This window comes from Eublepharis macularius, chromosome 14 (assembly GCF_028583425.1).
Source record: "Eublepharis macularius isolate TG4126 chromosome 14, MPM_Emac_v1.0, whole genome shotgun sequence".
Lineage (NCBI taxonomy): Eukaryota > Metazoa > Chordata > Lepidosauria > Squamata > Eublepharidae > Eublepharis > Eublepharis macularius.
This window is the reverse complement of record NC_072803.1, coordinates 18,582,311-18,597,717: the sequence shown is the minus strand read 5'-3', so window position 1 is coordinate 18,597,717 and position 15,407 is coordinate 18,582,311. Positions and strand designations below refer to the sequence as shown.

General features: G+C 43.3%; 1 protein-coding gene across 1 annotated transcript; it reads left to right on the top strand.

Annotated features, from left to right (window-relative positions):
- The first annotated feature begins 4,234 nt into the window (after nt 1-4,234).
- Nucleotides 4,235-8,064, top strand: LOC129342579 (PI-actitoxin-Aeq3a-like). The gene is made up of 3 exons (XM_054998419.1): nt 4,235-4,341; nt 5,215-5,391; nt 7,885-8,064. Exons 1-3 carry the CDS (start codon nt 4,260-4,262, stop codon nt 7,893-7,895), a joined length of 270 nt encoding a protein of 89 aa, XP_054854394.1. The 5' UTR covers nt 4,235-4,259; the 3' UTR covers nt 7,896-8,064.
- Nucleotides 8,065-15,407: the final 7,343 nt, after the last annotated feature.

Below are 15,407 nucleotides of genomic sequence, written 5' to 3'. Positions count from 1 at the left end.
TATTCTCAAATCTGTAGCAGAATTCCACCCCACCCCTGCTCCCATAAGCATGTGGGAAAGTGTGGGGGAAGTCCAACTAGATTTTCTAGGTATGAGCTTTCAGAGTCAAAGCTTCCTTCATCTGACAAAGGGAGCTTTGACTCTCGAAAGCTCATACCCTGAAATCTAGTTGGTCTTGAAGATGCTAGTGTACCTAAATCTTGCTTTTCTACTATAGACCAACACGACTACCCACCTGAAACTATCAAAATTCATTGCCACTAACTGACATTCTGCAATGATTCCTTGATAGCAACTCTTTCTCTTATGAAATGCTATCTTCTGTGTCTGTATACAGTTAACAGTTAAACCTGTCTAAGTCCATTGAAGTCAATGGGTTTAGAACAGAAGGCAGACTGGTTCTCTCACAACAGGGAAGTTAAATGGGGAGGGACTCTTCAGCCTCACACTAACACATAACCTAACTTCTGGTGCAAATCAGGAAGTGATGTCAACACAATACTCTAGGATACAACCCAAACTCTATAGTTTAACCATAACGTTTAGGTTGAATCTTAGAGAGTTGCTCTGACAGGATGATGTCACTTCCAGTTTTGCACCAGATGGTGTGCTCTTTTCCCTCCTCACCACTAGAGGCCAAAATAGCAAAGTGGAGTAATGTAACCTGCTCCCAGCCCAACAGAACAACTGTTCCATTTTCAGCAAAATTACACTTCCTTCTATTGTATAAGGACGGGCTATTGCACAGGAGGAGTTGGAACAGCATATTACAAGAAACTGAAAGCCATGTTTAACTTTCTGCAAGCACTCTACCAAAGTTCCTCAAGGGTCTTACAAAAGTTTTGATACTCCCGGACACAGGCATCAAGAAAGCAAAAGTTATTGTGGTTGCCGCCACAGCCACCATAACTGAAATGCTTATCAAAATAGAAGCATGGAAATGATCCTTTGTACTTTCCAGTAGATTTAAGCAAGGTGCATTTTTAGGTAAAAGGAATGAAGACAAGGATAACATACAAGTACACATACTTTATTTTCTGAGACACAGAAGTCAGAAATTCAAGAAGGTGTCACATTTAGGACTTCACCTCCTGAGCTAATTTCTTCTGATGTGCATTAACGGAATATTCGCACAGGGACTTGCTGTGTAATCCTATACAGACTTATTCCAGTTTAAGCCTATTGATATCAGTGGGCTTAGACTAAAGTAACTCTGCATAGGATCGCACTGCTAGTCATAGTGATGCATGGGTAAAATCAAAGACCAAAGAACCTCGTTAAATGTATGTTGCTGTTGGGATTTCTTCCAAAGCCCTGCAATAAAATTTAGCATATCACCTGAGAAAATTTAGTGAAAACTTGTGGACTAATGATGGATAAGGGGAAATTATGTGAGGAGAGAACTCAACCCACATGAGGTAATAATATCTGAACAAGAGCTGCAATATAATTATTACCCTCTTCTGGCCAGAGACATGCTGCTAGTTGAGCCAGAGTGCAAGAAGTCCAGCAACAAGGACAAGGAGGACTACGTAATTGCAGCTCATGGGCCGCCAAAACAAACTGTCAATAGGCAAAGATACCCTGGAGCTGCTCTGACCAGAACAAGGTACCATCCTGTGTTTAAATAACTCACGTTCCTACAGACATATTGGAGCCCTAAAGTAAATAAGTAAAATCTCTACATCATCAGAAAGAGTGTAGGTTCTATGATACAAAGCTGCTCTTTTGTTATGCAGTTGTCCCATTCTTTATTAAATGCCACGTCAATGAAATATCAGGGCAATTGTTATATGCAGGGCTCATTTGGAGGGGGAACACACAGGAACGCAGTTTCGGCAGTTCCCCAAAGTGGTCACACGACAGGTGGCCCCACCCACCTGACTCTCAGCCATTTTGGGCCCGTTTCGGCCTGGATTGGGGCAAAAATGGCCTGGATCGGGCCTCTGATGGGTGGTGGATCACTCTCCTGCTCAGCAGCGGCCTGACCCTGACCATTGTGGGCCCCTTTTCTGCCATTTTCAGCCCCCTTTTGCCATTTTGGGCCCAATTTCAGCCTTGAATGGCCAGGATTGGGTCCAAAACAGCCAGGATAGTTGATGTCAGGGGGTGTGGCATATGCAAATCAGTTATGCTGATGACACACTTCTGGAGATGGCAAAGGTATATGCTAGCTAATGAGTTATGCTAATGAGTTGCTAATGAATTCCTCCAGCTCTTTTTCTACGAAATAACCCCTGGTTATATGTAATATCAAACATATCTGCAATGTTCTGAGGAGGGTCCCTGGAATCACCTTCTTGCTTATATTCCTTTCCTATGGTATTTAATGGGAATATAACATGTTGCATTGTATTGCATGTCAAAACTTTGGCCTAAGCTTCTAACAGGAATGTTCAACTAATAAAGGTTTTATTTTTAAAACTTTTCCATCCTAAGCATTCTAGCTTCAGGTAAAGGGATCCAGTATTCAGTAACTTGTCACAGATTTCATCCACTTACAAAACCAAATGCACACCTGGTACTGAATAAAGGCAAACGAACAGGGAGAGAACCTCCACCAGGATAGGCATTTATTTCCTTTTAAAAGTAACAATATTCAGGTACAAAATGCTACTACAACATTACATACAGTAAACACAAACAATAATATCATACATATAATACAAAATACATTTCTAGAGTAAATAAATAAGCAATCTACCTCCTCCTTGTTGGAGGAAGAAGAAATACCGGGAAAGGAGTCCAACAGGTAAGTCCTTCAACCAACGGAAGGAAAAATATATCCAAAAGGTAATAGTTTCTCTCTTTATCTTTTTCTTTGCTTTTTCCAGATGCTCTGGGGGATGATGACCAAACCGTACCAAGCCCTAACTGGGGCCAGCTATCAATCACACAGATTGGAAAATTACAAAGCCAGGCACTTTGGGAATTGCTCTCTCTTCTCAATACCATGTTTCGTTCTTGCATTCATTCATTTTCATTCTCACATTCATTCATTTATGACACTGGTTTGCTCTATGTTATATTGTTATATTGACCAAAAGAGTGTTATTCATGATGTATTCTAATGATTAAAGTTGTCTATTAAGTGCTGAGAGGTACAGAAGGTAGCTGTTGACCTTTGTTTGTTTACATTTATATCCTGCTTTTCACCCCAATGGGGACCCAAAGCTGCTAACATTGTTCTCTTCTCCTGCATTTTATCTTCACAATAACCCTTCCATGGCAGAGCGGGGATTTAAACCTAGGTTTCCCAGATCCTAATCCAAGCAGGGCTTTTTTTCAGGGGGAACGCGGTGGAACGGAGTTCCGGAACCTCTTGAAAATGGTCACATGGCTGGTGGCTCCACCCCCTGATCTCCAGACAGAAGGGAGTTGAGATTGTCCTCCGCACCGCCAAGCGGCACGGAGGGCAAACTAAACTCCCCTCTGTCTGGAGATCAGGGGGTGGGGCCACCAGCCATGTGACCATTTTCTCCAAGGGCAACCCACTGAGTTCCACCACTTCTTTTCCCAGAAAAAAAGCCCTGAATCCAAGATGTTAACCGCTACACCACACTGGGCTGAGTTTATTCCTTTTATGATTAGAGTTGGAAATTTTGTACAACTAAAGTATAGAAACTAAAGTATAAAGTATAGAAATTTCACGTGACAAAGGAATAAAGACAAGCTCTGAGACAACATGAGGGCTTGTTTGTATTATGTTTGGATGTGTTAAGGTAATTGATGTTTCTTCCTGAAGATTTTGCAATAAGAACCATTAAAAAATCCTTATTTAACACCTTTTGGTAAGACTTGCGTGTTCTCTCATCAAGCAAAACAATTCCTGCAGTTTGAGTGTAGGTATTTTTCAGAATTTAGAAATGCTTAACTTGCTTCGGTTAGCTAATTTGGTTAGTCTTTGGTCATGTTTGCTGTGATCACATGGACCAACGGTACTGATACATCAACCACTGCAAGTTAACAAATAAGACAAGAACTGACAATAATGAAAGAACTGATTTGGATCATACAGGCTGGACTCTTTCTTCCTGTCTCATGATTATGTTAACTTGCTTTGGGGCTCTAATATGTCTGTAGGAGAACCAGGATATGACTTAAGCGAGAACAGGATGATACTAGGGAGTTCTGGACAGAGCAACTTCAGGCTGTCTTTGCCTATTGACAGTTTGTTTTGGCTGTCCAAAGCCCCTCTCCATTTCCCTGTGGAGCCTTACATAAAGCTCAGCACTGTCTGTCCCCATCAAACAGCCACCATGAGCTGCAATCGCATGGTCCTCCTTGTCCTCGTGGCTGGACTTCTGGCAATCTGGTCTGAACTGCTGAGTGTCTCTGGAGGTAAGTGCTGCTCTGCTCTGATGTTCATCGATGCCTGCCTGCAACCCACCTACTCCCGTCCAGTTCCATAGCTGCAGCCTGCCTTTCAATGCCGTTTTCTTGTTTCTTACTATTTGAGAAGGTTCTACTTGGCTTCCCATAGTTTGAGTGCTGTAGTATGGTTTTTGTCCTTGTGGCTGGTCCTATCCCTTGCAAAAAGTGTAAGAGTTCCTTCCAAAACTGCTAGGTTTGAAATGACTGGGTAGACACTAGGCATTATTCCTTTGGGGTGGAAGGGCTGAAGAGGCATACATTTATGTTTGTCTCATGAAAAATATCATCTGCATGTAGAATTCATCTCTGACACAACCAAGTACTTCCTTTCTCACTTTATCATCTCCCTACGTGCCTCAACTCCTATTTTTCAGCTCTCTTAATTTTGGACTCATTTCATATTGGCTACCTTGTTCTGGGGTTGCCAAAACCCATCCCATGATACATTTGAAAGAAGGAGATCGTATACCTCCTTGTGTTTGCTCATACTTTCCTCTGCTGGTCCCTTCTTCCTCGTTTGTTACAATAAGGAGAGAGCCAGTTTTACACCAAGACGTAAGAGGTGGGTGGGAAAGGACTAGAAGAGGAACAGGATAAGAGATGTGGGAATTCATACTTTCCATCTTCCTCGGAATAGTTGGAGGTACGGGAAGGGTTTTATGGAATGAATTCTATCCACACAGCATTTCCCCTTTTATGTCAGGAATCTATTAGACTGTCGTATCAATGCTCCATCAGAGGAGATGAAAAGAGAACTGTAGTCATAAACGTGATCCCTTCTTTAGTGTGTGTATGTGTGTGCTTGTGAGATCTATGTCTTTATTCATCTTCCTGTTCCAGAAATACCAGAAAGATGCACCAAACCTGCAAAAACTGGAATTTGCAGGGCAGCATTTCCACGCTACTACTATGATACAGAGATGAAGAAGTGTTTAACTTTTACCTATGGTGGCTGTGGAGGCAACGATAACAACTTTCCTAAGATTGAGGACTGCCAAAAGGAGTGTGAACAGTCTGGTGAGAAAGAAGGTGTTTTTTTTAAAAGCACTTTTCATGGCTTGTCCAGATAACCAAGAAGTAACTCTAGTTTTTCATAACATGATTCATGCAGTTGTCTTCCTAATCCAGTTGTGCAACATCTTAACCATATAGAACACAAGGTTGCCACACTCCAATCTCCTCCTTTAAAAACCAAGTGATAGGAGATGTGGCTTCTAATGAAGGAGAAGGAATAGTGTAGGGGGGGGCATTCTTGACCTTTTCCCAGGATCCCAGAATCACTAAACCACACCTGGGCCATTTTCACACTGCTTACCAACCACGGAACATGACAGCAAGCTCTTGGAATGACAGCGTCTTCCTGGCATGATTTTACATGAGAATTCTCGCGCAAATCGTGCCAGGAAGACGCTGTCATTCCAAGAGCTTGGCACCATGTTCCGTGGCCGGTAAGCAGAGTGAAAACAGCCCTGTTTGGCAGGGGTCTGTCTGCCAGCATTGGTGGGGCAGGAAGCATTATCTGGCCTGCATCTAATCTCTGCCTCCTGCTCAGTGGACCCCCCCTTGCTGAGCCATGTGGCTTCCACATGATCGACACATTTTTATCAAGTATGTACCATATTTTTGTTGAACCTATCTAGCAAATGTCACACTCTTGCCTGAGCTGCTGTGCCTCATGGTGAAGTGAGAGCGGGAAGGCAAAGAGGGAAGCTCTTACCCTCACTCCAGATACACAAGGGTTGGCTAAGGTTCAGTACTGGTGGGATGTTTTCAAGGAAACATCCACAAAATGGTAAGATGTTGCAGCACGTGATAAGAACCCCATGGTAAGCTGCAGTACTGAAGCACAAGCTCTGCTCAGCCACAACCTGAGTTCGATCCTGGCAGAAGCTGGGTTCAAGTAGCAAGCTCAAGTTTGACTCAGCCTTCCATCCTTCCAAGGTCGGTAAAAGGAGTACCCAGTTTCCTGGGGGTAAAGTGTAGATGAGAGAGCCAGTTTGGTGAAGTAGTTAAGAGTGCGGGACTCTAATCTGGAGAGCCGGGTTTGATTCCCCCCTCCTCCACTTGAAGCCAGCTAGGTGACCTTGGGCTAGTCACAGCTCTCTGGAGCTCTCTCAGTCCCACCCACCTCACAGGGTGATTATTGTTGTGGGGATAATAATGGCATACTTTGTAAACCACTCTGAGAGGGCATTAAGCTGTCCTGAAGGGTGGTATATAAATCGAATGTGATGGTGATGGTGATGGTGATGGAGATGACTAGGGAAGGCAATGGCAAACCACCCTCTAAAAACTCTGCCAAGAAAACATTGTGATGCAACGTCCCCCCCATGGGTCTCAGTAATGATTCGGTGCTTGCTTTACCTTTATCTGCGGCAGGTGTGTTTGTATCAGTGGTTTTTCTTTTCCTAAAGGCAACATGAGCATTCCTGCCCTTCAGCAGTAGAGGTAGCAAATGCTCAGAAAATAATGCATAATAGATAAAAGTAATTTTTTTGAAGAAAATAAACCACAACCACATGAGGATGTTACAAGATGGTCCCCCATCTCTGGTGCATCTGCCAATCAGGGTCTGCAACACTTGCAAAATGCACATCACATGTAACTCACACTTACAGGGGATATGCTCTTGGAAAAAACTCAAGCAACTGCTACATGAAATGACATTGGGGTGAGATGGACCCAAATGAGAAAGCAGAATAAGAAACTGTGTTCAGAAGCACCTTTGAAAGAAATATTATAAAATGAGACAGAAGGGTATTTTAATTTGCGCTTTGATGGGGCGGGAATTACAAACAAGCCAAATGGTGGGAACAGAGCGAATGTCAAACTAGCTTCTTAGGGAAGGAAATCACAGAAGTGTAGGCCATTGGCATAACATCACGACCTTTCCATCACTCAGGGCATGGGCTTGTAGTTCCATAGAGGCTGAAAAACGAAGCCATGGATCAGGAAGCCCTAGAAGAGATTGCTCTTCTACCATGAACTCAGAAGGAACCCTTAAGCAGGCAGCTGTTTCTCAGCCCCACATATGCAATATGCAGATAATAAAACTGAAAAATCATACAAGGTTGTTTGAACAGTGTGATGTTCTAAGTTCCAGTAAAGTAACTACAATGAGAAGGTAACTTCAAGTATGATCTACACGGTAATGTCCCTTTATAGTTACCAATCAGGGTTTGCGCACCCATCTTTTTACAAGATTGAAAGGGAGATTCACTCTTAATCTAAGCGCTTTCACCCAGAAGTCACTTATCCACCAAACATAGTTCTGTGCCCCACCTAACAACAACAACGACAACAAGAGTATGCTTATATACTGCCCTTATGGACAGATTACTGCCACACTCAGAGCAGTGAACAAAGTCAGTGTTGTCATTATCCCCACAATACAGCTGGGGAGCCGGGGCTGAGAGGAGTGGCTTACCCAAGGCCACCTGCAGAGCTCATGGCAATAGTGGAAGTCTCATTGCATTGCACCATGTGATTGATTCTCCTTCCTTTTTTCAGCTAAACGTTGACTCTTGCAAAGTCTTCTGCCAGTAACATTGTCAGACCCATTCCTATGTCTTTGAGGTCAACAGTGGAACAAAAGGCACCAGGGAATCCATGATCACTTTCATTAATTTTGAAGGAATCTCTGCTGAAATCTCCTGCATGCTTTCCAATAAACTCATCTTTTCTTCTGCATCCTGTGATCTGTGATCCTTAAATGATTCTCCTACAATTTCTAAAGGTCATACAACCAGGGTGCCAATGTGGGGAGAACGAAAAGTGACAGCCTCTCCAAGGAGGGCTGCATCTACCTCTGGGGCAATGGTTTTAAAAGAACACAGAGTGTTCAGAGAAATATCATTTCACTACATACAGACAATGAAGAGGGTATGACTTTTGTTTCTTTGTTGGTTGGTTGGTTGGTTGGTTGGTTGGTTGGTTGGTTGGTTGGTTTGTAGGCTGCTCTCCCCACAAGCAGGCTAACATCCCATAATCACAATAAAATCACATTAAAAACTTAAAATTCAATCACCGTAAAACTCAAGGCAACAGCCCATTCTGCTTAACCTTACCAATTTATCCCATGGTATGGGAACTGAAAGCCAGTATTAAATGTGTTAGTGGAAAGAGGAGTGAAGGGGTTTCAGTCCCTCCTCAACAGCAGGAGACCAGCAAGGGCGCCCACTCACACCCTGACCTCAACCATATGTCTGGTGGAACATCTCTGTCTTACAGGCCCAGTTGAAGGATAGCAAATCTCGCTGGGCCCTAACTTCAACAGACAGAGAGTTCCAACAAGTTTTGTGCCAGGACCGAGAAAGCCCTGGCCCTAGTTGAGGGAAACAGCTGCCCTGGAGGAATGATTGCAGAAAGAGGCAATGAATTTAAAGGTTCCTTGCCTGTTTCAGATTGAGCGTTGTCCTAACACAGTGGTTCTATTGCTGTGCTTCTGGTGTGGCCACACTTCTCAGGAAATTTTTTTGTATATTCCTAGTATTTACTGCACAACTCTGGTGGGGTGGGGGGAGGCACTCAGGGAACCAGCTAGGCAATACTCTAGCATGTTCCAGAGTTATTCTGGCATATTGTCCCAGAGCATCACCATATCTCCCCTATGGCCACCTTCCTGTCCTCTTTGCTGGCACAGAAAGAGGAAGGCCAACGGTATGGCAAGAGTTAGTTCCTTAAGACTCTCTGGCACAGGAATGCCCTGCATACCTGGCATAAAATTTAAAAGCACGGAGCAGCTCATAGATGCCCATGCAATGATGGAGGCACAGCCCCTGCTACTCCCTCTTCCCCCTCATGCCTGTTGTAAATGAAGGGCCACTTGCCTCAAAGAAAACACACACACAGCTCTGTGGAAACAGCCACAAACTATTCAAGTTGCATTCGGCAAGGAAATGATTTTATGAAGACAAACACCGTGGAGGACAGAAACCTTCTGGCTCCACTGTCAGGAAGGGAAGAACAACATCTCCAGCCACAAGCCTTAAAGAGCAGTGGAGCAAAACGTTTTTGGGTTGGGCAATGGAACTTTGGCAGGTTTTTTGAGACCGAGCCCACAAAACTAGAACTGGCCCCATAGAGTCCCCACCCCCCACACACACCAGGTTGGGCAGCAAAGAGCAGACTTATCTGTAGGCATACCATGGGGAAGGATGCTTTCCCTCTTCCCCCCAAGGACTGAATTTATAAGACAGGGTGCAAGAGGAAAAGAGTATGCCCTTGAGGTCAGTGTTTGACTCCATGAGCCTCTTCTCTCCACTGCAATGTTATAAGTGACTCTTCAGAAATAATTTGTGTGAACAAATGAGAAAGGAAATTCTTTAAAAACTCAACATGCTCCTGAAAATTTGGCAATGCACCCTCTCCCCTCTTTAGAGCCTTTTAATGTTTGGATCAATCAATCAATCAATACTTTATTGCTTCAGCACAGCCATAGCAAATAACAAAAAAGGTACAATATTATTAATACAAATTACTACATCATAAAATAATGTTTGGATCAAAGCAGGGCCATTTCCACACTACTTACCTTCATCTGGAATGCTGCAGAACGTTGCGAAAAAAACGCGGAAGGTAGCATTTTCTCTCGCGAGAAGACACTGGCCCTTTTCACACTACTTACCAGGACGTGCAACGATGCAGAACATTGTGCTGCAACTTGGAAAATCACGTTTTCTCGCACAACATTTGTGCGACATTGCGCAAATCTCGCGCGGTCACACAAATGTTGCGTGAGAAAATGTGATTTTCTGCATTTGTAGCGCAATGTTCCACATTGTTGCACGTCCTGGTAAGTAGTGTGAAAAGGGCCACAATCTTCCATGTTTTTTCCGCAACTTTCCGGATGAAGGTAAGTAGTGTGAAAACGGCCCAGAATTTTTCCAGGTAGTAATCGGTGTGGTATACTGGTTAGAATGTCAGACTAAGCCCTGGGAGACCAGGGCTCAAATCCCCGCTTTGCCATGGAAACTCACTGGATGACCTTGGGCTAGTCATTCACTTTCAGCCTAACCTACCTCACAGGGTTATTGTGAGGATAAAATGGAGAGAACAATGTAAGTTGCTTTTGCCAAAGGAGAACTTTTTGTCCACTCTTGTTGACAGTGCAATCCTCAAAACACTTTTCTGGGAGGAAGCCCCATTGAATAGACTGGAGTAGGATTCTGAGCATCTTCCGATGGCTGTTTGAAAGGAGAGGCACAACCTTCTTGGGTGTCATTCTGCTTAGGATGGTAGTTCGACACTCTGCAAGGGTTTGGAAAAACAAGGTTGCTCCTATTAATTACAAATCTGAGATTCAGTTTTTCCCCTTTTGCCATGATACCCATCTATTTCGCTTGGAGGGCTCATACAATTCTTCTCTCCTCCATTCTGTCCAGGCCTCTCAAATTCTAGTACAACACTCTAACCATTATGTAAGGCTGCCTTTAGTCAATCAGAGTAAAAACACATCAAGGATCAGCAAGTTGTTTGATTTGTTCAAATGGAGAACAGCAATTGCTTCTGAACTTAATAACTTATCCTGATTTGAGCTATAATATATCTAGTTCTTCTTACTAAAGCCAAAGTTAAAATTTTGAAAAACAGATCCTTGTATTAAATTGATTTCTCTCACCACTCTCATCATTATCCTCTTCCTCTTTCTTCATCATTTTGCTCACCAGTTTCGCAAAGTAGCTATTGAGGATTTTCCCTCCATTTTAAAAAGATTGTAAAGTCTTCAAAAAAAGGAATTGAAATTATCTGTATTATTGAGTTGAACAATGCAGAATACATTTCACAAAACCTGCTGCACCGGGGCAAGAGAGAACTTTTGTGTGTGGAAACAATCCGTTAAGGATTCTATGCGTGTAACAGTTTGGACACAACCTGAGGGCCTAATTACATGGTACGCTTTTCCTAGATACATCTCCAGATTGTGTTGACAGCCATGGTTTGGGAGTTCCATGGTTCCCTACTGCATGCAAGTCCAATTTGGATCAGGGCCACAGTGTGTGAGTAGAGGGAGCTTCAGCCAACCCCACCTTGCTTTCCTGCCTTGGAGCAGTGCTGGGGAATCACTATTTGTCCCATTTAATGTACCCAGGAAAAGCATATCATGTATTCTCATTAAGGGAGAATATTGAGGATGTAGAACAACTGATGCCTTTATTCGAAACATAAAGGAGCTTCCAGGTAAATACTCTGAAGTGAGAAGGCTAGCGATATCTTGATGTTACATTGACTCAAGTGCCATATACTAGGAGTCAAAATGTGACTGATCCCAGCAGGTATACCAGAGTGTCACTCCTGTGGCGGTAGGAAGTCTCTGTAATGGGCTATATTGCCCCATTTAAAAGAAATAATAATCGGCTCCTATATGGAAAATCTGTCACCGGTATTCAAGCCTCTGCATTCACAGCAGTGATGAATACAAAACAGAGAATCTTTGCTATAGGGATGCAGCCTCTATCTCTTAACCCCGGCAGCCCTTTAAAGGCTTTGTGTTACTGCCATTGATTTTTTTGTCTGCGATCCTACAAGGGTCTCCCAGTTTGTAGTCCCCTTACCCAATACCATTATCCCCAGTTATGTTTCATGCGTGAGAAAAATTGATTTATGCTCCTGGAATTACAATCTGATTTTTTTTATCCTCAACAAAGAATCCAAATGTGATATGAGTTCAAACAATCAAGAATTATTGGCAAATGTCAGGCTTGTCATTACACTGAAACACTCTGGGTTTCTTTGCTTTTATATGATTTATATATACATAGTTTACCAAGTAGTTTCTTACAATCGGCTTTTACTAATTTAGGGAGCTATTTGTATGGTTGTGCCAAGTGTGAGGAGAATTTTACCACATATTTGAACTCACTGGGAAGGCTCTTCTCACAGAACCTGTTTTATCCTCAAAACAACAACCTTTGATATAGGTTAGTCTGAGAAAGAGTGACTGGTCCAAGGCCACTCGGCCAGCTTCAAGGCAGTGTGAAGAGTTGAGCCTGGGTCTCTGTTTAGAACTTTGTAAAAACTTGTCTTTATTCACCCTAAAGAGAGGTGGTTACTTCAGGAAAGCAAACCTGAAAATGTAACCCCAAATTTCTGGTTATATGAATAAAAGAGATATCCAGTTGGCCCTGAGTGGCCTCCTGTCAATGCTATTTCTAAAAAGGAAAATGTTCTGGGGCTCAATTCCCCCTGAAAGCAAAAATATCTGACCTGCTGAGAAGCTCTGTCTCCTAATCTTAGATGTGTGTAACTGTAGTCGTTGTGATAGGAGGAAATTCTTGATATATAACTCTTCCTGTCTTATGAACACATTACAATTTCCAGGGCTGGGCCCTGGTACTGATAAACAATGTAAAGACTGGTCGAATCCACATTCACCCATTACCCGCATGTTTATCGGATATCTTCCGTTTGCCTCCAATCCGTGATTTTTTCCTCTTCATTCACATTCCTGCTTCCAATCCGTCTTTCTCGCGCGTCCCTCCGGTCACACGGCCGCTCGAAAACCGCTTTTTTGGGCAGGACCTTTTTTTCCCGCCCATTTTTTAAAAATTTTTTTGAGCACACTTTTCCGTTATTTCGATCTTGCCTTATAAAGAAACATCATTGAAGATAATGATGCCTCTCTTTCCCGCACTGACAGCACTGATGGCTCTCTCCCGTTTCTTTTTTGGAAATTTGGAAGCATGTGGGAAGCTTTCGTGGGCATTTCCTATGCAGGACAGTTCAGTGCCTGAATTTTACTGAAGTTTCACTTCCTTGGAGTGTCATTATTTCGATATTTCATAATTTCGATATTACAGTAATATAAAATAAAAAAATAAACAGCTAAAAAGGAAGTTTCGCGAGTCCATTCTGAGGGTGGATTCACCCCAAATGATTTTTCAAACTACCAGATTTGATTCAGAAACAGCATAATCAATAAATCCAATGCTATGAAGTCAAAAACAGTCTTTTGCAGACTACGGAGCACTTGCAAGTTGAATCAGCCAATAGGAACTCTCGGAATGGCCGGAGAGACAGGAAGAGGAGTGGTTTTTAAAGAAAACTGCGTAAATTGCACATTGGCCCGTTCACGGCCACCGTGAAACTCCCGTTGAAAACCTGTGACCACATATTCGGGAGAAATGCGAATGAAATGCCTCTGTTTAATGAGGTAATGTGACCGGCACTCGGGATTGCGTGGGGAATGCGGGGAACATGCGACTTAGAATGAGTAATGTGGATTTGACCACTATGTCCTGTTCTATATGGAAAGTGTAGCTTTCACTACTGCTGGTAACTCTTCTTTCTCTCCAATCATGACTTGATATAGATGAACCACAGTTAGAGTTTCCGGGTTTGTTTACCGTCCGAGTAGGGAGGGGGGACCTGGCAGTTACCTGGAGGATCTTCTTGTGCTCACATGCAAAGAAAGAGCACGCACGCTTCCAGCAGGGTGTAATGATGTCACTTCCCCCCACCAGCAGCACAATGACATCACTTAAAGAAGTGACATCACAGTGGCTAGCAGGTGCACACACCTGCTGCACGCTGGCCCAGGAGGTTTTTTGCCTCCTGGGCACATTCTCTGGGCCTCCCTATCCCACTGGCCAGGTAAGTGGTGGTGCGGGGTTGATGTTGGGAGTGGAGAATCTCTGCCCCCACTGGGGGCCTGCCCCCACCTGGCAGCCCTACAATGCTTAACAGAGTGGCCAGAATTCGAGTGTGGCCTTGGCTCCATTGTGGGTTCCCCATAACACCTGCAGCAACCTCAAGCAAACCTGAGAAGCTCAAGTCACTTTGGACCACTTCAAATGTTTAAATTTCTTACATGTCAATATAGCTCTGAATTTAAAAAAGAAGAGTGCACTGAAGTAGAGTTGTTAGGAGAAAAAATGTGCAGCCCCTTTAATAAAGGTTTCATGCTTGGAAATGGGAAGCTGAATCTTTTCGTGGCATGGAAGTAACCAGGGTTTTTTTTCAGCTGGAACGTGGAGGAACGGAGTTCCGGAACCTCTTGAAAATGGTCACATGGCTGGTGGCCCCGCCCCCTGATCTCCAGACAGAGGGGAGTTTAGATTGCCCCCCGCGCCGCAGCATGGACGACAATCTAAACTCCCCTCTGTCTGGAGATCAGGGGGTGGGGCCACCAGCCATGTGACCATTTTCTCTGAGGGCAACCCACTGTGTTCCACCACCTCTTTTCCCAGAAAAAAATCTCTGGAAGTAACTAACACCCCAATAAGATCCTGTCAAAGGGACAGGGCACCCTTTTCTCCACGCTCTAGGTAGCAGCTGCTCTGCTCTGGATGAAAACTGTCTCTCCCCAGGCAGGCACTCCTCACTTACTTTATGAGAGTGAACGGTTATTACACCTGGGCTGGAACAACTGCACAGGCTACTGATCATCTTTTTGACTTATTTCCAAGTGCTTGTTATTATCTTTAAAGCTCTTTGTGATCTGAAGCTCACATCCTTGAAGGATTTCCTTTTTTGGCCACTGTGCACCCCTTGTAGATCCATCCTTTCTTTTCAGTGAGATTCAAGGCCAGTAGCATCTTAAAGCCCAACAAGATTTTTAGCGAGATTTGATTCATGAAAGCTTATCCCTTTCTCGCTGGTGCTATTGGATTTGAATCTTGCTGTTCTATGTGAATGAACATAGCTGCCTACCGGAAACCTTTCTTTTCAGGTAGCCTCCTCAACTTAAGAACTGGGCCTTTCAGTTGTCCTTCCATCACTCTGCAATGGCACAATGGAAGGCAGAAACTATGCCCCAAGAACCATCCTTATCCACTTTTAGAAGGGATCCTAAAACATTGTTATTTCTGAAGAATTTGCTGGAAAGTTTGTCAATGATTGTTGGTATTTCTAGACTTTGGTATGATTGTTTGGCATATTAACTTGCTTGAGAGGAACAGGCCAGGTCAGTTTATCATTTTAATTGATGTCTGTATATTTTAATTCTTTTTCTTTGATGCCTTAAGCCTTACTAGAAAGGGATTACATAAATAAATATAAGGCACAAAGAGTTCAGATTAATTGCCTGTTATCTT

Bases quoted from the DNA above. Each gene is read 5' to 3' on its own strand.
- LOC129342579 (XM_054998419.1), top strand. From the start codon at position 4,260: ATGAGCTGCAATCGCATGGTCCTCCTTGTCCTCGTGGCTGGACTTCTG. The intron at 4,342-5,214 runs GTAAGTGCTGCT...TTCCTGTTCCAG, and splicing joins ACTGCTGAGTGTCTCTGGAG to AAATACCAGAAAGATGCACC.